The following is a 21,774-nucleotide window of genomic DNA, read 5'->3' as shown; positions in this document are numbered from 1 at the left end:
GTCTAATGCGGGGCAGACGCGAAGAAATGGATGCACACGCGCGTCCGTGCACGAGCACGGGACGTCACATGTGTTTAAACAACTGTTTCCTGGTGCAGTGCGCTAGGCCACTCTGGGTCTAGCTGGAGCCTCTGAGTGATTTGTCAGTTTGAGACACGCAGGCCAAAAACTCTTCAGAGTTTGTTTTGGGTTCCAAAGGGACACAATCCAGGACCCCTGAATTCCTGGCCATGGTATGCACTCTGCTTCACACTCTGAACCCACATGACACACACACACGTACAGATAGGAACATAGATACAAGCGCCCACACTCAGAGGTGGACACATTTGTAAAATTTATACACACAGAGACTAGTCATTGTTTCAGGCAGTACCTAAATCCTTTTGACCCTTGGAAAGCTCTCAGAATCAAGACCATACTTATATTTAATTGCCTAATATCCAGCAGGTCTTTGTATTGTTGATTCAGCTCTAATCTATTATCATCTAACATGTACAGTACACGTATCCACTGCTTTATTGTTCTTTCAATATATATATTCGTCTGTTTTATAGCATTTGTTATTAGCGTGAGGGTATGTGGATTACCCAGAGAAAGCCTTTTTCATTCAAGCAGGGACCTGACTCAATTTCCCAGCAGGCACTAAACGAAGTGACGTCAGTGCGCGTGCGGCGTCGTGACCAATAGTCTTCTTCCATATCCGGAAGTCCGAGAGAAGAGGGAAGTTCGATTTGTTTACACCGCGGGAAGATGAGACGTTTGTCTTCTGGTCTGAGGTTATAAAATGGATCTTGCTGAGGTTTACTGCTGGAAGATTTTATACTGACGATCATTTACGTGTAAGTAACCGTTAGAGTCAACAGTAGCGCTAAACTGACGAACAGCTTAACACAAACCACAGAAACAGCTGAAATAACCGTAGCTATTAGTGAAGATGGATAAAACAGCTCGAACTGTGGTTTATTCGTAGACGTATACAGTATATACTGTACATGTAGTAACCAGTTGTATTCATTAAACTTTATTTGTCTCCTACGCTGGAACGACAGAGTTTAAACCATTTAACGTTAGCTGCAGTGGAGTGGCGGAAACATCGGCACCTTGTGGTGATATGTAGTTGCTGCACTCAGGCTGTGTAACATGATGAGTTATGATTGATTCTTAGTTTAGCAAATGTAGTATTATAAGTAAAGTATTTTTCTTTATATTCAATCATACCTAGAGTGGAGTTTTAAGTAAGTAGTTTTTCAAGCAGTTAATAAATTGATTGGTAATTAATAAGTAACAAAGGTAATCTGATGGTGAGACTGAATGATGCATCAGTTAACAAACTACAGATTAGCCACTGATTAAAATAAGTGTCACTTTTAACCTTAGCAAGAGGCTGTTAAATTAGATGTGTACCCTCCAAATGATCTAAATGTTTGCATGTTAGGAAGAAAGTAGCGAAGGAATATTGTATATATATATATTTCATTTCAAGACGTGTCCTGAAACAGAAGTAAAAAGTGATGTTTAATGTATTTGAATATGCTGAAATAATGTCAACATTCTCATAATTGGAACTGCAAACTTAAACTTACCCAAAGTACACAAGCTCAGTTTAACAAATCTTCAAAGATAATATTTGACCAGTCACATCTCGTTCCTACTCCAGAAGGTATTTAGCCCTAAGCAGAGCTGCTGTCAAGCATGTTTGTGTGTATGTACATATTTATTTTTGCCTATGTAACACATGTTTGTGGTAATGTCTTTAATTAGTGTATAGTGCATATGTTTGGGTATGCTTATTACTCTGTGTGCGTGGTATAGATTTTATGTGAGACTGACTTCTCCTCATTCTGAGTTCGGTTCTTTTCCAGGTCTGCTCTAGTGAAAGCAGAACCACCAACACAACTCAACAAGAGGCGTTTGTTCCTCGTTTGGTTGGGTTTTTTCCTCCCTGAAATGAGTATTTATATATTCACATCAGCAAGCCATAGGGGCTTTCCAGCAGAGATGATGGCAAGACATTAAACAAATCGTGTGTAACGAGGTGATCATAAAACACAGCCCTGTGGTGTCCCACACAGACCTGTCATTATGGCAAAAAAAACAACAAATACACGCACACCCACACACTATTCCCAGGTTATATAAAGACGGACACATTCTGGCATAGACCCTTGTGATTGGTCCTTCTATATTCTGTGCTCCATCGTCATAAAAGGGGAAGAATCTATTGTTTATTTCTCAGTAGGCCGTTAATATGGGGTGAACCTCAAAGGTTTTATCATGACATTGTTGTAATAAGAGCTTACCATAACCAGATTAATACACTTCGCGTCAATTTATTTTCCAGCTATTAGTAAATTGCCTCCACTCCTGCAGAAAATTAAATTTACTTTGGTTTTGTGTGTATTTAATGCTCTTACTTCACTTTGTATAATTGTTCAACCAAATTTAAATTTAACGTTTCTTATAAACATTTTTACTTTTGAAATGAAGAGTGATGGATCTAAAATGCTGGTCTTGAAATGTTTGTTTACACCACTATTGATAACTCAAAGATATAGGTTTGTACATGTCAAGATTTGTTGATAGATTATGTTTAGCTGCTAAACTCAATTTCTGATGTTTTTTTCTTCTTTGGAGTGGATCCAAAAGTGCACAAAGTGGTGCTGATTTTGTACATTGAAACATTATGTATGTAAGGTCAAGTCATTTGTCTTTGTAAACTTAGCACTTTATGGTAGGCTTGTTGTCTGTCTCTTCGTTAATTTCTCTTAGTGCCAAGGAAGATTCTGACACAGGCCCAATGTCCCAGGTGCTGGATATCCAGGAGATGCAGTTCTGGCTGGATAAAGTGGTGTCTTGGGGACAGGCTGACAGTCCAGACACTCAGAGAGACAGCCGCCTGCACCTCGGCAGACTTAAAGAGTTTCTCCAGCAAGTCCTCACCCACATCAGCAACACAGTAAGCACAGACTACTGTTATACACAGCCATAGCATTTGTATTTTATCATGTATACAGTACAAAAAGAACTATCAGATGTATATACTTGACAATTTCACAACAGATTTTATATCATATTTCCCAGATGACTTTTAAGATCAATTAAATGCTCCATATCCACTGAGGGCCCAGGTTTACAAACTCGACAGACCCTACCTAATAAAATAAGTTAGACCAGTGAGGAAAAATAGCCATTTAATTAATGAAGCAGTAAGTTATATCAAACATGAGCACTTCTGGTATAAACATGCACACACACGCTCGCTCTCTGTCCCATTCTGGGCACGGACATTAAGTCCAGCCCTGGCATGGCCCTGCTCACAGAAGCTGCTCTGTGCTGCTCAGAGCTTGTGTATGTCTGGCTGGCAGCGCTGCAGTGTTGAGTTAGTCAGGTAATAGTCGCAATGGGACCTTTGGCGCTAACCTAATGTATCCCCGTATCAGGTCCAGCAAATTTGGAAAGGGGGCAGCGGACAGGAGGGGAGCAGGACTGTGAGATTTCAGTGTTACCACATCCCTTCACTCTTCCAACTCCTTCTCCTCAGGACTTGCTAATTTTTATGACTCTTACAGGATTTCTTTATGGTCCATGCTCTTCACTGCAGCCCTCTAGTCATGGTCACCATAGTCTTAGATGCTTTCTACTTGTCTGTAGCCAGTTTTGTAGATTACAAACCAACTGGTTGTTCTTTGCATTGCTGCATTAAACAACTTAGCAATTAGCATGAGAGGATTCACCATTTGTAGGAGGATGGAGCATATACAAAAAACAGAAAAGATTGGTATAACCTAATTGGGCAGAAATTCTTTTTACTGGCAGTGGGCTCATAAAAGACCAGCTGAGGAGAGCCTGCTTCTTGGCAGCATCATGAATCCTTTGATAACTTAACAACTTTTCTGTGGCTTATGCCCTAAGATGAGAAGTAGGGCTGCTCCTAGTTATTGTCAATTTCTAGGTTTACACATAATTAGAGATTTTTTGCCTTGGGTCTGTGTTCCTTAATTAGATAGTTGCTTTATTTGGATGAATGGATTGATCCAAACATTCTGCATCACCATCTTCTGCAGTGCACTTGAGCTCATATTTTTGTCACCATCATATATCTATTTATTGGTACAAACGGTCTGTGATTTTGACAGAAATGTTTTCTCACTTCCCATCATCGCTGTCCATGAAATTGTCCAAATTGCCTCCCCAACTTGTGCAAAATCACCATAGTAACTGCTATCGAAGATGTCTCCCCCTAATTAAAACAAGCTACGTGCTATCCAAGCCCATATATTATAAAAGAAAATAGTTGACAGGGGTTGTCTCTGGTTGCCAGGAATAATAAACTCTTTTGCGACGGCTTGCTTTTGTGGGCATTTCTCATTCCCATCAGAGAGACGCGGAGTTTAGCCTGACTCATTCAAGGCATTGTGCAGCTCCTACTGTAAATGGACATTCCTTTTTGGTTGCATCATTAACACCCCAATGCACATGTTTACTCATGGAGACACAGCGTTTACCATGTGCCGTTGGATTGATAGTGAGGCTGAATGCGAGGGCTGTGTTCCAGGCAGCTTTGGTGGTGCATTTTGAGAAACGATACTCAGCCTCTTACCGATCTGCTTCCAATTATTTGTGAGCTCATCCAGTGGAAGTAGTCTAGCTAAGGATCTAGACTCTTAGTCTATCTGACACTTCTTTTAACATATAGACATGAAGCATCATTAACTTCCTTCTCCCTCCAGTGCTACAGTAAATCAACAGGTATCTTCAGTACAGTGTCTATGTTCTGTGTGTAAATGTCAATGAAGTTGAACAACATCACGCTGCTACGATTACAACCGGCACATGTCAGATTTCTGTTTGTCAGCTGTTCCTGCATCAAAACTATTCTCACTAGTCTAATTAGTTCTGAGGTGAAATATCTGTTAACGGTTTGAACAATAAGCTGTAGTGTAGGTGCATTCATGCAGGCACATGCTTATCATGAACAAAATCAGTCAAAACCCCTTCGATAATTCATCTCTGTCTCCAGCTTGATTGGAGTGTTTGTGTGTTATTCCCTGTTCAGTCACAAATAGTGGCAAGCTAAGCGTTTTGACATAGTGAAGTAGAAACAACAGATTAATTTGTTATGCTGAACGGACAAGCATGTTTTAAAAATCACCTTCTCCCGTGTTCTACATTCAAATAAAATGAATTGTGAGATTGCCCTTTGTTTTTTTCACATTGACTAGATCATTTTTCATTCTACTTCTTTATTTACTCACAAACGTCTATTTAAAGTATTTGCTGTTATGCAAATGTCTTTAGGATGTCAGGAACTAAAGTTAAAGTGTTTTCAGGCCCCAGCTTGAAACATCTTTGGATGTTTTAATTGGCTGTGAGGTGAAATAGATCACATAGGCTGTAGATAAACAAGCACAGACACACACATACTTCAATCCCAACAGGCACAGAATCCCTGGCCAGAGTCTGGTTCTGTGCTCTCTCCTGCTCTCTGTAACTATCACATGGCCAAACACGGAGGTGATGCATGATCATGCACATACTGTACACCTGTGGATGTGAATGAAGTCATTAGACATGTTAACGTTGGCCCAAGCCCACAAAGCTTCCAAAGAGTTTTAAATGAGTGGGTTTCTCTGTTCTGTCTTTAAGAGCTCCACAACAGAAATCATGGAGAGGATGCCCTTTCTAGGACAGTTCCTAGGCCGCCTCTGCTGGAACTCCTATATCACTGCAGACGGTAAGTGCAGCTCCTGGGAAACTTTAATGTTAGTGTTTTGCAGTGGTTGAAATAGATCCAGTGTAGTTGTAACATTTGAATCCAAACTGTGATAGGTTTCAGAAACAGGCAGACGTAACGCTGATGGTGAAGATGCTGACGTCATTGTGGTTAATGTGCTGTTTGCAGATACCAGCAGAAGCCTCCTGTTCCAGTGTCTGTGGGGACTTTACTCAGAGCATCCAAGCACAGCAGTAGAAAGAAAAGCCAACCAGTGGATACAGGTATGGACTGGGCTCTGACCTGTCAGTAGAGTCCTACGGACTACGAATCTAGGGATTACAGGCATCGTTGTAATGAATGAAAGATGAAAAAGCTTGACAAAAACTTTAGAATAATTATTGAGAAATCCAGCTACCCTTCCATCCTTCAGACCATTACTACTCTGTTGTTCATCACATGCACTTTCTCATAGTTTTCAGGCCGGATCTGTTTTGCTGTTTACGTCTTAATTAGTTTTGGACTTGCCATACACATTAGTTGCCAATTACAGATCAGTCCTTTTAACAAATGCTCCTAAAAGAATGTTTCTCCGACTGCCTTTGGGCTGCTGAAGAGATTTGCGTTTAATAGGCGTTCTCTCGCCAGCCCTGTGTGTCTCGTCTCTAGTGGGACGCGGATGATGAATGGGGTAGATTGGGTCGCTGTTAGTCTAAGCTTCATGTGCGCAAAACTGTAAAACATATTTTGAAAGCAAATTAAAATTGACTGTTTCACTGCCTCATCACCAGAGAAGGATCAGCCGCATGCTAAGTTGATCCTGCTCACTGTGTGCTCGCGAGGCGCTCACTCAAAGCAGGGAAGGGGAACAGAGGGAAGAAAAGACGCTGCAATTTTCAACTTTGAGTGGGTTCACGCAGATGGTTTATGATAAACAATGTGGAACCTTCACATTTTTGCCAGATTAACTGTGTGTTTGTATTCTTTTGATTAATTTCTCATCTAATAAAACATTGTGCTAATTAAAACAGTGCCTTGAAAGTAAACCTTGAACTTGCCAGACAGTCTTTGACCTGTGAGAGGGGAAGCGGAGTGCACGTGGTGATGTTCTTGTCCTCATCTGCTTTTGTGCGCTTCGTATATTTTCACGTGCACGTGTTGCGTGTGCACCACTTTAATCTAGCACAGGGTGGATGGACGATAAATAAATCCTCTGTCACAATACGACAGTTAAGATGCGACTGGTTGACAGGGTCTTCTTTCCTCCTGGTCCCTACTGAAGTAACTACTGTAGTAACTGTTCATTTTGAAATTACTACGATGCAGGAAAAACCAAGACATTTAAAGAAAATAATATTTATTTGCATCCTTAAACATTTAAATTGATCTAGAATCATGTTCAGTCTTGTATGGAGGTATTTCCATTTCATTGTCAGAGTCGGGTTCACCAGGGGCCACTCAAATACGCAAATTGCGTGCATGTATTTAATGCTGCTAGTTAAAAGTGTTTTAAGAGCACAAATACAATAAACCCATAACCCAAGTCAGCAGCTTCTCCTCAGTCTCCTTCTCATCTTCTTGAAAAGAAGCTTCCCCTTCCCACAAATGACAGGAATGGCAGGAAGCACAAAAAAGCCTATTCACCGCAGCTCAGCCCGTCTGGGGGAGCAGGGCAGATGTATGGTTTTAGGCCAGGGATGCTCTGTCTCTGTGTCTGCGTTGTGTTGGACTCCCTGTCCTGGAATGCAGCTTGCAGCCTGTTTGCTGTTAGCACTGTTTGAGCGTGCTCTTCCTCCGTGGTCGACAGAGGGTCTTGTCATAAGCGGCCCCTAAAACTCTCCATATTTTGTATTTGTTCAGACCCATGTGCCCTGCTGCTACTGTCTATGCTATTAGTAGCCTTGTGCGTGATCATTTTTCCCTGTCTCTTGTCTCACCCCTGCCCGCTAGCACTGTTTTCACTGGCTTGGATGAACGCTAGGTGCAGCCACGTAGCTGCAGGCGTCGTCAGTCATTAGCTGAAGCACTCGGTTTCTCAACACACTTTTGTGCGCTTGCAGGGGGACCACACATTGCTGCAGCAACACGTTGCGAGATGACAGATAAGTGGAGCACGGAGAGTGTAATATTAGAGGCAGGAGCACGGATGATTTGATGGCTCAATCCTTGACGTGTGCTTGTAGTGACTTCAACAGCCCGAACCACAGGTAGGCCCTGGAGCCCATGTGGCGGCTGCTGACTTCTAAAACCCATTCAAATCGGAACTGGCAGGAGATGAAAGTGTCACAACAGCACTTTCTCTTTATCTGTGTTGTTTCATCTTAGGTGTTTGAAATCATTCTCACATATATTTTTCTTCTTTCCGCATAAAGAATTTTTTGACAGTGACATTTGGGAGATTTTACTTATTTACTCATTTGTTGGTTTTCTCTACATGAACTGACACTTAAAAATCAGTTTAGCGGGTATTCATCTTATCAACAGTGAGAAGTGTAAGTGGATTTCTGTTTTTTAAGCGTATGCACCCCGTCTAGGATTTTGCACGATCATCACGCCTTTGTGCGCCCTCATTCCTCCTCCTTTATTTATCTTTTTGTCTCTGCTGTTTTGAAGCTATACTTGAGTCTCTCATTGGTTTTGGGAGAATTCAATCATGGCTTAGTAATTGTTAACAGGCACCCATCAAATCCAACCCAACTCTCTGCCTTGTGCATTTTTCTACATCCTCTGTTTTAATTTTAGATTTATGGCGGGATCATTTCTATAGCAGCAGCGTGTCCAAGCCCCCAAAGCCTGCTCGGCTGCTTGTGTTCCCGTGAGACAGCAATGATTTTTGACCTGAAGTATTTGCCATCGATCCGTCCCTTTGCCCTTCATCCCATGCTTTTTGACGATCACGCCCTTCTCCTCATCTGCACATGCCGCCGCAGCGCTCTCCAGTTTTCCGCTGCCATTCCTGCTAACCAGCCTCCCTTCGCTCTCCTATCCCCCAGCCTCACTGTGCCTCTTTACCAGGGGTGGGATAAGTATGATTGGTTTTGTGTGTACTTAATGTGCAGGGTTTGAGGGCGCTCAGATGGTAGTGATTGGGGTTGTTTTGCGAGACTGTGTGGAGGGTAAGCATCTTAGCGTGCTGTAGGGCCTGGCCAGAGAAACCACACAGCTCCACCAACAACACTGCAGCACTCCTCTGCATGGGATTTTGTTTTTTCCTCCTTTACTTTCTGGTGTTTTTTCTCCTCTTTCTAAAAGTTGCATCTTTCTCAATTGCTTTCTTTACCCTTTTCTTGTTGATCCCCCTTTTATCTGTACTTTGAACGGGATTTGTACTTTTTTATTCTGCTCTTAGTGGCATGAATGTTTCTGTTTTTGGTTCATCCGTGTTGTAAAAACAGATGTGAGGCCCTGGATGTTTCTTTTGGATCACATTTTACAACTTGTACCAGTGAATCAACTTAGTGTGGTCCAGTGGAGACCACTGTATCTAATCTTTAAAGTAATCCCGAATGTAAAGTTAAAAGTCTTTTCTTGCACAAATCCAGCTGAATCATTTTGGTATATTGAACGTTAAACACTGAACGCTGTGTGTTATTATTTTCTATAAATGCCAACAATGAAAATTAATAAGTCTAAGCTTTTGGTGCCAACGTAGTATTCATAAAATCATCCCTTTTGTAGATTTTCCTTTCTTGGTGATGGTTTGAGAACATCTTGTGTAACATTATATCTTAAAATATGAGTCTGATGTGCCTCTCTAATGTTCCTTCATTATGAATAACATTTTTTACACATGAGAATCAACTGAGTTTATTAGTCTGGTTTTATCCTTGTATGATGAGGCCCCTTCTGAAAAATGCTTGTAAAACACCAAGGCCCGGTGTAAGGAAGAACGCTCATTTCTGAAGCAGCTCATATGTTGTCCATACATTCTCGCTTACTGGAAAGCCCTTTCTTCGCTAATGTGGCTCCGATGATGTGATGCAAAGTCGTCCTATGTTCCAGTAACTAATTAGCTTTGATGTTATGATTATTGAGGTTTGGCAGATTCCATTAGAATCGTATCCGCTGTTATAGATGTGCACATGAAGCGCTTATAATCCAGTGCACACTGTGTCGCTTGCCCTCCAACAGAAAGTGTTGTGTCAACTTACCACAGAAGAAGACAGCGTCGCGATGCCACACTTAATGAACGGTCTGCACGTACCACCGACAGAGTATCATCTCAAGGTCCTGAGAAAGGTATCGTGTTCTCGTATGCCTGTAGTCATGTAAATATGTCCACGGGTGTATAAAATTGTTTTTTCTTTCGTTTTAGATAGTGACAATGCTGCAGGGAAGCATTGGGAGAAGTTGCAGTTCTCTGGGCAACACAAACGAGAGGTGCAGTGCAAGCATTAGATTTATACAGGGATCATAAAAAATCTACGAATAAAATCATCATTCATGAACATTAAGTGAGCGACTCCATACAGGTGCTCGTGTGACAGCGTCCTGGCCACATCAGAGGCCTGTGTTCCTCTGGTCAAGTCTTCTGAGGCGGCTCCTCTCGTCAGTGCGCTGCTGCAGCGGCCGGTGACTTGTGTCAAGGCAGCGCTCAGTGAACACTTCCTAGACGCTTGTAGCTCCGCCTATTCAAGGTCTACAAACAAGTGGAACTTTAAATTATATTTCCTAAGATCTGAAATTTGTTTCATTTAATATATATGTATGTTTATTTGCAGGGTTTATAGTCTTTTCATTGCTGCCTGGCATATTTCTGTCAATATGAGACCTAAAATAATATTCTGTCATTATGACTAATTCTTTTCAGCCAGCGCTTGTCTTTGGAAGAACCAGCAGCAGTGTCTCTGTGGTATCACAGCCTGTCCAGCCTGGAGGAGGCCGTGCTCAGTCTCCTGGAGTCGGTTCTTACCAACACAGGGTCAACGCCTCAGAAGCTGGAGCAGCTCATAGCTCAGTCAATGCTAGTGAGTAATTAACACAGAATAATAACAAATAAATGAGCATGAACTATGTTAGATTTTAGTTTGGCCTGGTAGTGATTAAGTGATAGATCAAGTCAAATCAGGAGGCTGACTACTTTGTGCTTTGCAGGGGGAAAAATGTTGAGTTGAGTAACAATGGCCTTATATTATCTTCCCAGTCTGAGGTGAAGTGTGAAGAATTGTGCCATTGTTCTGTGGCATTTTCAGCACTTTTACTGCTGCATACGTTGCATTTAAGCCTTTAAAACTTGATGAATTGATGACATACTGTTTCTGTTAAAGGAGTTCGTTGTGTACATAGTTCGACTCATCTGCCCTGAATTATGGAGTTTCACATCAGAGATCTCTGCGCACTCGATATGTGTTCAGTTCAGCTTTGAACTGCTTTGTAAACTGTGAAAACCGCGCAGACGTTCTGTAAGTCCTGCTCATTTTGCTGAGGGATGGAGTCGTCCTGTTATCATGCTGTGCGCACGGTCAGTGGAAATGTTCCGTTGGTTTTTCTGTTAAGTCTTTATTGACTGTTTTTGCCTGGCTAACTCGCGCTGCTTGGCTTTGCTCTGCATGCATCTCACATCATTTGGCCAGCTCCAAACCGCCTCTCACATCATTTGGCTTGCGCTACACAGCCTTTACTGTGCTGGGTAAGTACTGAACTCTCTGTCACTGGAGTCTTTGGCCACTCCTCGCTTCATGTAACGTAAGATCATGCTTAGTTCAAAGGTGAGAAGTGATTTTTGAATTACAGATTGTTATGAATAGTCATTGAGGATGATTCTGTCATTACCACAGCACAATCAGAAAGCAGCAGCAATGACTTATGCTCTCTTCAGTTGAAAAGTGTCTTGGAATGTGTTAAAAGAATTAGTGTGGTCACTGTCGTAAGCAAGGTTAACTGAAGGAGAATTAGATGCGTTACTGAATCCAGACACTAATAATTATGATAATTAGGACATGAGTATTAAAGCGGAGTGAAGGAGGATTGTTGACTGAATGGTTCGTGCCAAACGTCGACTCAGCAACAAAGACTATTGTGCACATAGTTCAAAATGGGACCCTGTTTAAGTTAATGCTTGCATTGCCTTTGTTTGTGGGAAATGTCAGAGAATGTCAAACAGGAATCTACCTGACATTCTGTCTCACGTTAACTCAGCAGAAGTTGGTCAGACGCGTCACCCCTGTTTTTTCAGAGTGATGGTCTGCTTGCGTTGTGTACATGCCAGGCAGCGCAATGCACCTTGTTCAGTTCTGAACGCTTCTAATAATGTGGAAGGCCACAACACACTGTACAGGTTTCTATTTGCGTGGATGTGAATAACTAAGGGCGTGTGGAGGAATGCCCCTCCCCGCTGATTGCCCTTGATTTTAGCGTCTTTGAATTTTCAAAATGCTGCTGCCTCTGGTATAGTGTGTCGGTTGTTCAGAGGATGGGAGGTGTATGTTCAGGTTTAACTTAGCCACCAGGATGTTTGGATCTGAGTATCTGAGCACAGTAAAAAAAAAAGAGGCGAACAGAATGTCTTGGCCCTCGTCTCCCTTTCACTCACTTGTTTAAACTGCAATCAAAAATGGGAAACATGAAATTAGGCTCACATTCCTCATTTTGGCTTGTCCCACCCCCATGTGATCCAGTAAGAGACACTGGCCCAATAACAATAAACACTCACTTCCTGGGCCTGACTGCCAAAAACAGGATGTTTGTTGCGTGCTGTAATTGACCCTCCTTGAAGTGTTAGTGGTAAGGTATGGAGCAGGACACAAAAAACCCCATCTGTTTTCACTAGGGGCAACCGTGACAGTTGCACACTTGCGTGCACACAGGCATGCAACCCACATACACAGATGCATGCTGGGACTCATGAGCCATATGCCAACGTATCCCCGCACCCCCGCAAACAGCGATTTTTGAGCCCTGTTTTCTTTGATTAATGGCATTTTCTGGCTAGAGAGGACATAAAAAAACAAAGAGAAGGATGAAAGTGCAGCTTTGTATTTTTGGAATCATGTAATGATGCTTCAGGAACACGAGGTGGTGCTGTTTGTTTGTGGACAGGTATTGATTGGACTGTTTGTCCGTGTCCGTGTGCGCGTGCAATACAACCCAGCACTGTGATCGTACGCCTGAATCTGCAGCATTCCAGTGCATGTGTGCACATCAAATGCTCATTATATAGTGAAGATCATACCCTATGTGAGAGTGCGGGATTGGGAGGGGCTGCAAGGCAGAGTAATTAGGCCCTGGAAAATGTATAAACTGGGCGAGGAAGGCAGACGTGAAGACAGCTGTTAAATGTTGGCGCTGCAGCATTTTTGAAAGTGTTAAATCTAAAACACATGATGTGTGTGCATTAGGAGGAGATGAGCGATTAAGTGCGTGCGGGGGTATAGTGAGGAGGGACTCACAGAGCAGCTAATGGGCAGAGTGAGATCAGCGCTGCAATGTGGCACCAGCAGTGAGGTTTGACGATGATGCAACAGCGCCACCCAGTGTCCTAGCGCTCTAATTGATCACTGTTGAAGCAGATCTAGATGAACGCATTTGATGTCAGTGATGTTTATGTGCTTGCTGAGTTGTTGATGTTGGATTTTTGTGTTTCAGCCTAAAGCGTGTGCTCAGCACTGCTCCATCTTCTTGGTTACAAATGACATCTTCAGGTGAGTGCTGTTGTCTCTGAGTTGCTGTGATTCTGTTAATGTGTTCTACTGCAGCACAGAATAATTGTGTGTGTCTGTGTGTGTGTCTGTGTGTTTGGCAGGTCTATCCTTAAACAAGCTGAAGGACATGAGCCTGTTAAGTGTCTTATCCAAACCTTTACCAGCTGTTTTCTCAAGGAAATGACAGTGTTACAGTCCCAGGTACGCTTCAACTTTTCCTGTGTAGCTGAATGTTACTGGTCCGAAGGACCTGCGGTTTGTGAAAACATCTACATGGCACAAGGCACTCCTTACAGGGCTCTCAGCCCACCCACGTAGAGATATAAATAAATCTGTTGTTATATAAAGGACATTCTTTATGTGTAGTGAATTATGTGCCATTCACATGTCAGCCATTACTGTCAAAAGGCAGCGAAACACAGAAGTTGGAACTAATAGCTTGATGTCTTCTCACCTGTTTACCAGTAGATGGCAGTGCTACAGTGTTCTTAGAGTAGAAGGTGTTTTAATGGCTGTAGTCACACTGCACTAAACGCTACCTATTACACGCTACATTACATTTTAGCACCTACTGTATCACTCTTACACAGCCTCCCATTCAAAATGTCATTTCTACGGCTTGGGGAGCGCAGTGATGAATGAGTTCAAGGTGGGGATGATTTACATTTGTGCAGCTCAGGAAATGTTGTGCTTTGTGTTTTTTTTTTTTTTTTTTAGAAGTGTGTGTCTGTGAAGGCTTTCTTCCCTCAGTCTCCACAGAGGCTGCTGGTTCCCCTGCTGACCCAGCCGTCAGGTCAGTGTGCTGATGATGGTGTGTGTGTGTGTGTTGTTGTACGTTGACCCACTGCACAAAAGCCTGCATTGTAGGTGTTTAGACTTTGTTTAACTGAGAGTAAATGGACGTTTGTGCGTCATGTTCATGCTAATCAATACTAGTTAAGTTAGTCAACACCTGTGTAACTCAAATATAAATACTGATAAGATGTGTAATAAAATACGTAAAGGTTTGATGAAGATCCTCTTTCATTTAAAACAAATTTGTTCGTATTCAGTAGAATTTGCTTAGCCTACCTCATAGTGATGCATCACCCGAGTCCTGTTGGGTTGGGTTGCCTCTACTTTTAAAAGAATGCACAGTAGGTGAGTGCAGGGGCACCGAGGAGCAGTGCTTATCAGTGTGTGCCCAGACTGGCCTGTAGGCAGGAATGAGTTACAGGAACGGAGCCATTTAGGGACACGCTGGAGCCAAGCTAGTACTGAGTTAATTATTGCTGTGTGTGTGTGTGTGTGTGTGTGTGTGTGTGTGTGTGTGTGTGTGTGTGTGTGTGTGTGTGTGTGTGTGTGTGTGTGTGTGGTGAAGGGCAGTTTCTCACCAGAGACCCAATGGTCCTGCGAAAAAAAGTTACAGATGATTTGTGCTCACTTAAAATATTTGGGCTTAACGTTGCATTGTGAACAAAAATGTGCTGCAGGAGCTGACTCAAACTATCGAACATTTCAGTTTTTTCAAGTTAAAAGAAATTTGCTGAACTTTTTGGTGTGGTAAACATTTCAACAAAAGAATTTGAAAAACATACCAGAAGGGTGTGTTAAAAATAATAGCTGGTAGAAGGAAAATATTTCCCTGCTTTGGAAATACTTGGACTCCCACCTTAGTGTATGAAAGCATAAATACAAACATTGTGAAAGTACTAATTGATTTAAAAGCTGATCCTATCTGCACAAGTAATAATTACATCTATGAATGTGAATCTTGCAGAGATGCCACGGGAGGCTTGGAGGCATCACCTGAACTGGCTCAGCAGCTCATTACAGAGACTGACAGAAGAGGAAGAGGAGGACGCTGGAGAGCGCAGCAGCACCACCAGGTTGCAGAGAGAAAGCCTCACACAGAGGATGTGCTAATGTGTGTCTGCTTGCACCACCCCAACGAATGCCTGTGTGGCTTTATTATTTCCATTAGCTGCCGTTGAGGGGGTGGTTAGTCAGATAGTTTCCTCTTGTATCACAGCAGAGAGGTCCTGGTGCACTACGTGGCTCCTCCAAGCGCTCATTAGAGCCTATTAGTTTGGGAAATAGAGAGCTGCGGTGAAAACAAGTGCTGAAAAGCCCGGTAAGAATTTGAAAAGAATATATAAGTATGGAGAGGAAATACATCCCATATTGGCATGAAACAGAGAAAAGCCCAGTTTGTAGTCTCAGCCGGGCAGATGGCGAGAAAGGAGGTAATGCATGCAGACACAAAGCAGAAAGTTGTTTATGTCCGAGATAGAGGAGGCTAACTCGATACCCTCCAGCTGCGTTATTTAACACGGCCCATTATCCCCACCGCTGTCACATTCTGGAGCTCGATGCAAAATTCCCAAAGCTCTGTTCTGCGCCAGCGGTGGGAAAGTAGTGTGCTGAGTAAAGACGCAGCTGCCAGGGCTCTGCTGAGGGCTGCTGCTGGTCAGATTTGGGAGCTAAGGGGAGAGAGGGGAGATGAGGAGAGCTTTAATGAGCCTATTAGGGACAATTGGGGGAGAAAGGTCCTCGTTGCTCGTCTATGGCTAAGTCGCAGTCTCACCGTTGCAGCTCTCTTTGTACCTAAAGCCGGTACGGCCTTCACGCTCTCTTTTAGGGTTTGCGAATCCAAACTGATTAACTAGCTGACGTGTGTGTGAATGATAACAGCGTATCCACAGCGCAACGCTAGTGTTCAGGTGCAAATCCTTCTTTTTGTCCTCAGACAATATTTTTTGCCAAATCACTTGAAATTCTTCAAATACCATTATTGGACTAACCTTAGTCAATTTCTTCCTTTTGCTCACCCACATCTGCACTTTGTCTCATGCCTAACATTGCAAGTATATTACTGAGTGAAATAAAGTAAATGGACGGGGTTATAAAGTCGTGGAGTTGAGGGATGTAAAAGGTTCCGAATCAGAAACGTTGTTTACGTTTTAGAATTCATAAACTAGTTGAATCACTGTTCTGTTCTCTACAGTGAATGTTTCTCACACGGTTTCAACCCTTATGATGCAGACTGCCTCTAGTGTGTGGGGTTGAGTACTGTTTCTCCCTGTGTCTTATAGAGGGTACCACACGGTGTTTGAGGCCTGGTTCCTTTTGGTTCAATGTGCCCGGTGGGTGCAGGCGGCTCTCCAGCTGCTGGTCAGCTCCGGGCCCGTGGACGCCGGCCCACTCCTGTGGCTGCTGACCTTCTACTACCACCCCACCAACAGAGGGCACGGCAGAGCTCTACAGCTGGTAAGCCTGTGCTGGGTGTTTTTTACTTTCACCTTTCACACAGATAGTCAAATTGTCAGTTTCAGTTTTCCCCAGCGATGATCAGATAGAAGATCAGATTGAGACTATTACTTACTGCAGTAAGTCTTAATCTGATTCATGGTTCAATTGTAAAGAACCTGGTTTAGGACAGAATAACTGGAATCGCTATTGGAATCCCCTCATCTGTTGTTTTTAGTCATTTCTACTATCTGACAATCTGCTACACAGGCAGCCTGGTGCTGAAAGTTTTCTCATTGTAAGCTTTCATCAAATACGTTTAATCCTGTTGTATAGTTAGTTCCTGTGTGATGAGCGACACGGTGTTCATGTTGTGTTCTTCTACAGTATCAGCTGGTTTGCCTTTACTCTGTGCAGCATCATGCAGCGTAGCAACGTGGATGGTCTGGTATTTGCTCTTAGTAGGTGTGTTGTCTTTGAAAGCCCCAGAACAAATACAGACAAAGAAGAATAAGACATTAAAGAATAAATTATGGACGATGCCTGTCTGAGCAGGAGAGACGCTGGAGGAGAGAGAGAAGCAGATGAGGGAGTGGAGCTGGGCGAAAAGGGTGATGTCGTATCGATTTCTCCGCGAGCCTCTGGCCAGCTGGCCTCAGTCTCATCTATCTATCTCCTGCTTGTGAGCCTCTCAGACCCCTGGGAAACGCAGTGTCATCACCACCGTCTTTCCCAACAGTCTTACTCACAAAGGGCAGTCGTCGTTTGTGAATTACTAATTTTAGCCTGTTATGGATCTTTTTCTTACTGGCAGTAAACCAGTTAAATCAATGATACTTCTCGGATTTTTCACTGTAATAATTAATCTCGTATTGTGTGTTTTAGGTTCGAGCCAGAGAAGCTTGGAGCCACCTACTGTCCCTTTCCACGGCCGAAGCTGGTCCACTTCCTGCTGGCCACCTGCAGTCACTGGTCACCCTGGTGTCAACGCAACCTCAGCAACCATCACAGCCTCCGTTATTGATCCTCAGCCTCTTAATCGGCTTCACCGTTTTCTTCCCACAGTCACTGAGTAAATCAACAGAGATTCTACAGATGGTGAGAAAACTCTGTCATCTCCTCAAAAGTGCTTTTAGTAATTCCCAAATAAATGTTGGACATATGCTGTGGTTAGACAGACATGATTTCTAGCTTTATGGAAGGTCAGTCTGTCCTTTGATGAAACAGAGCGACAAAAAAATAGAATAAAATAAATCACAGTATTAGCACGTTAAAGGAACATATTTTTGAGTTGCCTTTTGAATTTCAATTTGGCTCCGTCATAGGAAATATGGTTTTGTTGATGTGTGTCTGTCCAGGTGGTGGGCCGGTCTGGTCTGGTTGATGAAGCAGCATGTGTTCTCTGCTCGCTGGAGCTCAGGCTGAATGAAGGAAGCTGTTCATCAAGCAACGCTGACGGAGTTCATCTCAGGCTCAAAGCACTTCAAAACACTCTAACACATATGCATGCAGCATGAAGCCCTGCTGTGAACCAAGCACCCACACTCACACGCGTCATAACAGGTGAGAGCACATACACAGATATATACACACACATCACCACACAGCATCCTGAGCCCAGGGGCTTTAAGGCAGGTTTGCAGAATGACAAACAGTCACGCTTCTTGTGCAGAGACGCTGTGAACAATGACAGGAGTGTGTCAAAACAGCACAGCGAGGACAGATTATGTGGAGAGGCTACGATTACACACACACATAATGCAACTACAAGGCCCACAAGGACACTTGAGTGGTGACAGATCACACTGTAAAGAAGCAGCCGCGCGTACAACGTGTCAGGGCCCTCCCACGCGTCAGGGCCGCCCCAGTAGAAATCCTTCACATTACAAATACTACAATGCAGCTCTGTTTAAAGTAGAAGCAAAACTACAGGCCTGGCATCACTGCATAGTTAGACTGTGTTAATACATATGTTGTAACAATGCTGATTAATTTGAAATGTGAATAAAGAAGCCTCATGTACATAGTGTATGTAAATCTTAACCTTTCATTATATATAAAGGTGAAAAATGACCTTTTACTTATTTCCAATCCATTATGTGTCATTCCACTGTTATCATTGAAAATGGTTCACCGTCATAACTAAAGATTTTTATTTTCCCTATTAAGGATTAAGTAAGAAATTAGTGGAAATCGTCCATCTCATTCAAATAAAAGCATACTGTTCGTCTGGCCAGCAAAACAAAGGCCACATATTTTTAAACATTTAAAACAGATGCTTCTATTAGAAAACCTTGTAAATCGTTTTAGAATAATCTAATCAAGTTTGCTCATTATTTATCCTCATTATCTTTAGAACTTGATACATGATATACTTAATAGATCCATGTATTGATTTAGCTCCAGAAACTTGGCAAATAAAATATTATGCACCATAGCAGATATTGGATCATGTTACAGTCTGTTTTTCCAGACTGCTGTCATGTTTCTGCAGGGAAAGGTTCAGTGCTAAAGTATGAGTATAATAGAGATGACTGATGCTCAGGCTTTGTCATTCCAGTGATGATACAAGCTAATGAGAAAAAGCATGTGTACTTTAAAAAATATTTATTTTAAAAAATTCATATGGAAAAAAAGATACAGAGAAAATAAAATCACTGTGCTGTAAGTTATAAAACCCTGACCTGAGTGACAACAGTTGTGTGAAATTGATGGACACTACAGTATAAGGTTTGTTTTACGGTCTGAATCTAAAAACTCCCACGTGTTCAGAACAAACCGATGTGAAATGACACCTGCATTCACGCACACGGAAACTAACTTACTGTAACAGAGCAGCTCAGGTTTGATGCACGACTACAAATTGCTGGTATTGTCTGTGCTTTCCACACGCCAGCTATCTTTTAAACTTGAATGAACAGAGCTGCTGTGCTGGAAACCTCGCCAGTTGGCCTTGGCGGCGGAGGAAAACCTCAGCCTTCTGGTGTTCAAACTGCTGAGTGATTCTGCAGCGTCCCCTCTCCCACAGAGGAAGAGGAGGTGAGTGGCTGACTCTCGCACGCCTCTGAGCCAAATTCCTATCATCTCCGTCTGTAGTCGGCAACCTGGAAGAGGAAGATATGAACAGATTGGAGCATTAGAGGACATTTGGTAGAGGTCTGTTATCTGCCTGATGTGTAGACGATCACTGCTGCTGCATACACCCAATCTAGTCAGATAATCTACCTGTGAAAAAGTGTCTGACGTTTCAAAGTTGCCAATGCAGACTTTTTATTTACAGTTTTTATATTATTAAAAAGAAACATTGCTTCTGGTTGAAACGGCTTAATAACATTTATTGACCATATGCTATAAAACGGCTATATCTACTAATACTAATAATACTATTTACTAATTGTGTAATGTTATTAAAAATATTAATCATATTTAACAAATTAATTGTTCAGTTTGTGCATTGCAACAATTTCCAGTGCCCTAAAAAAGGAATGAGCAACATGAGATGCCAAGAAAACCCAAAACAGCAGTCTGTGACATCATCAACAAACTCCACAGAGCTCGGGTGAATGTGCGGCGAAACCATCCACCACTCGTCCAACTCTTCATTAGCAGAGCTAGCTAGCTTCTAGCTGGCCAAGCTGTGGAGGAGGAAAGGATCTGCCCATGAGCCAAAACACAAACTCAGTGAAGGTGAACAGACTCACCATTCCAAGCAACCAACCCACAATGCTGCTGCAGAATGCAAAGCGAACATTAAAGAGTTTTCATCCAAATGATCGAGCATTTCACCAGGTGAGAAGTTCTGAGCGTTTGACTTAAGTCCATGATTTGATCTTAAACACGATGTCTGCATGGGTCCAGTGTTAGTGTTTCCTTTTCGGAGGTGAGTGGACCCGACTCCTGTTCCTGCTGAACTGAGCCAGTGGTTCTATAGGACTGATTATCAGCTCAGTAGGCACAGGAAGCTGAGCCCAAATCTCTGCTTTCTGTCTCCAGCTCTGCCCGGATACGAGCGCATGTTCGTTCCCCGTTCTTACTGTGTCTGTAATGGAGAAAAAGACCAGGGCAGAATTCCACTTCGCCAAAGCCACAAAAAAAAAGAATCACTGTGGGTCGAAAGATTACATTAGATGATGAAAGGTGTGGTTGACATGGAGACCTCAGCGCTGCAGTGTCAGCGTGACCACCGAGTGATAGAAGCCATCCGAGATGATGAATGAAAAACGAGACCATAAATCCATCACAATCACATTCCAGCACCTTCTGTGAGCAGCAGCACAGACTGATTTACTCCAAAAGTGCCAATAATCTGCTTCCTAAATATGCTTTGGACATTAAAGAGACAATCAGTGAAACATAGCTGTGGGCCCAATACGTTTATTTTTGGTGTCTTTATACAATGTTGCTTTGTGCTTTGAAGTGCAGAGCGCCATTTCCCTCCCATTAGACTGTAATAAATCACCTTTTAGATATGGGCTCTGATGGCAATTCCTCTCTTTTACAGGCCTTTGATGGTCATTACTCTTTTAACAGGCCCTAAATATAGGTCTAAAAATGGCAGGCTCCACATGGCCCTCATTTCTAATTCACACATCTGTCCTCGTTTAGGCGCCATTTTGTCGTCGTGAATATAAAGAGCTATAATGCCCAAAAAAAGTCCAACCAGTTTTAGAATACGCTTCAGCCATCTGTCGCTGATTTGAATGGAGATCAGTCAGACCAGCGCAGAATAGTGGTTCAGTATAAAACTAACAATAATCTAAAGTTGACATAATAAGATGTTGTGTGTCCTATTATAGATTTGTTGAAAGGGATGCGCACAAGTGTTTCCTCCAACGAGCGTAACAGGCTGCGATCAGCTGATCACTGAGCCGGCAGGCCGTGCACCGTTAAGCAGAAGCTGAGCAGCTGAGTTCGCGTTGTCTCTCTCTCTCGACTGAGTTGAGACCCTGCGTAAACTCTGTTACGCCAGAATTCCCGCTTCCCGCGACATCAGTGGCTGTTTAACGGGATCACAGCTTCGTGTTTCTCCTATCTGAAGCCACACAATAGGCCCGTTTATGGCACAGCAAATCCACTGCAGATTTTACTGCCCCAATAAATTGGAAGTGACATTTTTAAATGACGGTCAGACTCTGAAATAGCTGCCAGATTTCCATCTTCGAGTCTCGGGCTTGTTTTCCTTTGCAATGT

General features: G+C 42.7%; 2 protein-coding genes across 8 annotated transcripts in view; one reads left to right on the top strand and one right to left on the bottom strand.

Annotated features, from left to right (window-relative positions):
- The first annotated feature begins 700 nt into the window (after window positions 1-700).
- fancc (FA complementation group C) lies at window positions 701-20,684 on the top strand. Of its 4 annotated transcripts, none has more exons than XM_029163160.3 (16): window positions 701-842; window positions 2,773-2,959; window positions 5,650-5,737; window positions 5,906-6,000; window positions 9,848-9,955; window positions 10,032-10,096; window positions 10,189-10,353; window positions 10,527-10,683; window positions 13,301-13,356; window positions 13,458-13,557; window positions 14,074-14,149; window positions 15,116-15,224; window positions 16,431-16,605; window positions 17,470-17,682; window positions 17,943-18,147; window positions 18,257-20,684. In XM_029163160.3, the coding sequence occupies exons 2-15, from the start codon at window positions 2,801-2,803 to the stop codon at window positions 18,099-18,101; spliced, it is 1,725 nt and encodes a 574-aa protein (XP_029018993.1). In that variant the 5' UTR covers window positions 701-842; window positions 2,773-2,800; the 3' UTR covers window positions 18,102-18,147; window positions 18,257-20,684. The 4 variants fall into 4 exon arrangements, with proteins under 4 accessions (XP_029018993.1, XP_029018991.1, XP_040928335.1 ...); XM_041072401.2 differs by adding an exon at window positions 1,866-2,038 and having other exon boundaries at window positions 702-842; window positions 17,943-20,684; XM_029163158.3 differs by having other exon boundaries at window positions 17,943-20,684.
- Window positions 19,175-21,774, bottom strand: part of aopep (aminopeptidase O (putative)) — a 53,432-nt gene continuing 50,832 nt past the window's right edge. For all 4 annotated transcript variants that reach the window (XM_055512078.1, XM_055512079.1, XM_029163155.3 and 1 more), the window contains one exon: window positions 19,175-19,688. Coding sequence is in view for 1 of the 4 variants with exons in the window: in XM_055512079.1 (XP_055368054.1) it covers window positions 19,665-19,688 (24 nt within the window). In the remaining 3 variants the exon portion in view is untranslated. The remainder of the gene's footprint in view (window positions 19,689-21,774) is intronic.

The sequence above is a fragment of the Betta splendens genome, chromosome 9 (assembly GCF_900634795.4).
Source record: "Betta splendens chromosome 9, fBetSpl5.4, whole genome shotgun sequence".
Taxonomy (NCBI): Eukaryota; Metazoa; Chordata; class Actinopteri; order Anabantiformes; family Osphronemidae; genus Betta; species Betta splendens.
Note: the sequence above shows the minus strand (reverse complement) of the source record. Positions and strands in the feature narration are given on the sequence as shown.

Bases quoted from the DNA above. Each gene is read 5' to 3' on its own strand.
- fancc (XM_029163160.3), top strand. From the start codon at position 2,801: ATGTCCCAGGTGCTGGATATCCAGGAGATGCAGTTCTGGCTGGATAAA. The intron at 2,960-5,649 runs GTAAGCACAGAC...TCTGTCTTTAAG, and splicing joins TCACCCACATCAGCAACACA to AGCTCCACAACAGAAATCAT. The intron at 10,684-13,300 runs GTGAGTAATTAA...TTTGTGTTTCAG, and splicing joins TCATAGCTCAGTCAATGCTA to CCTAAAGCGTGTGCTCAGCA.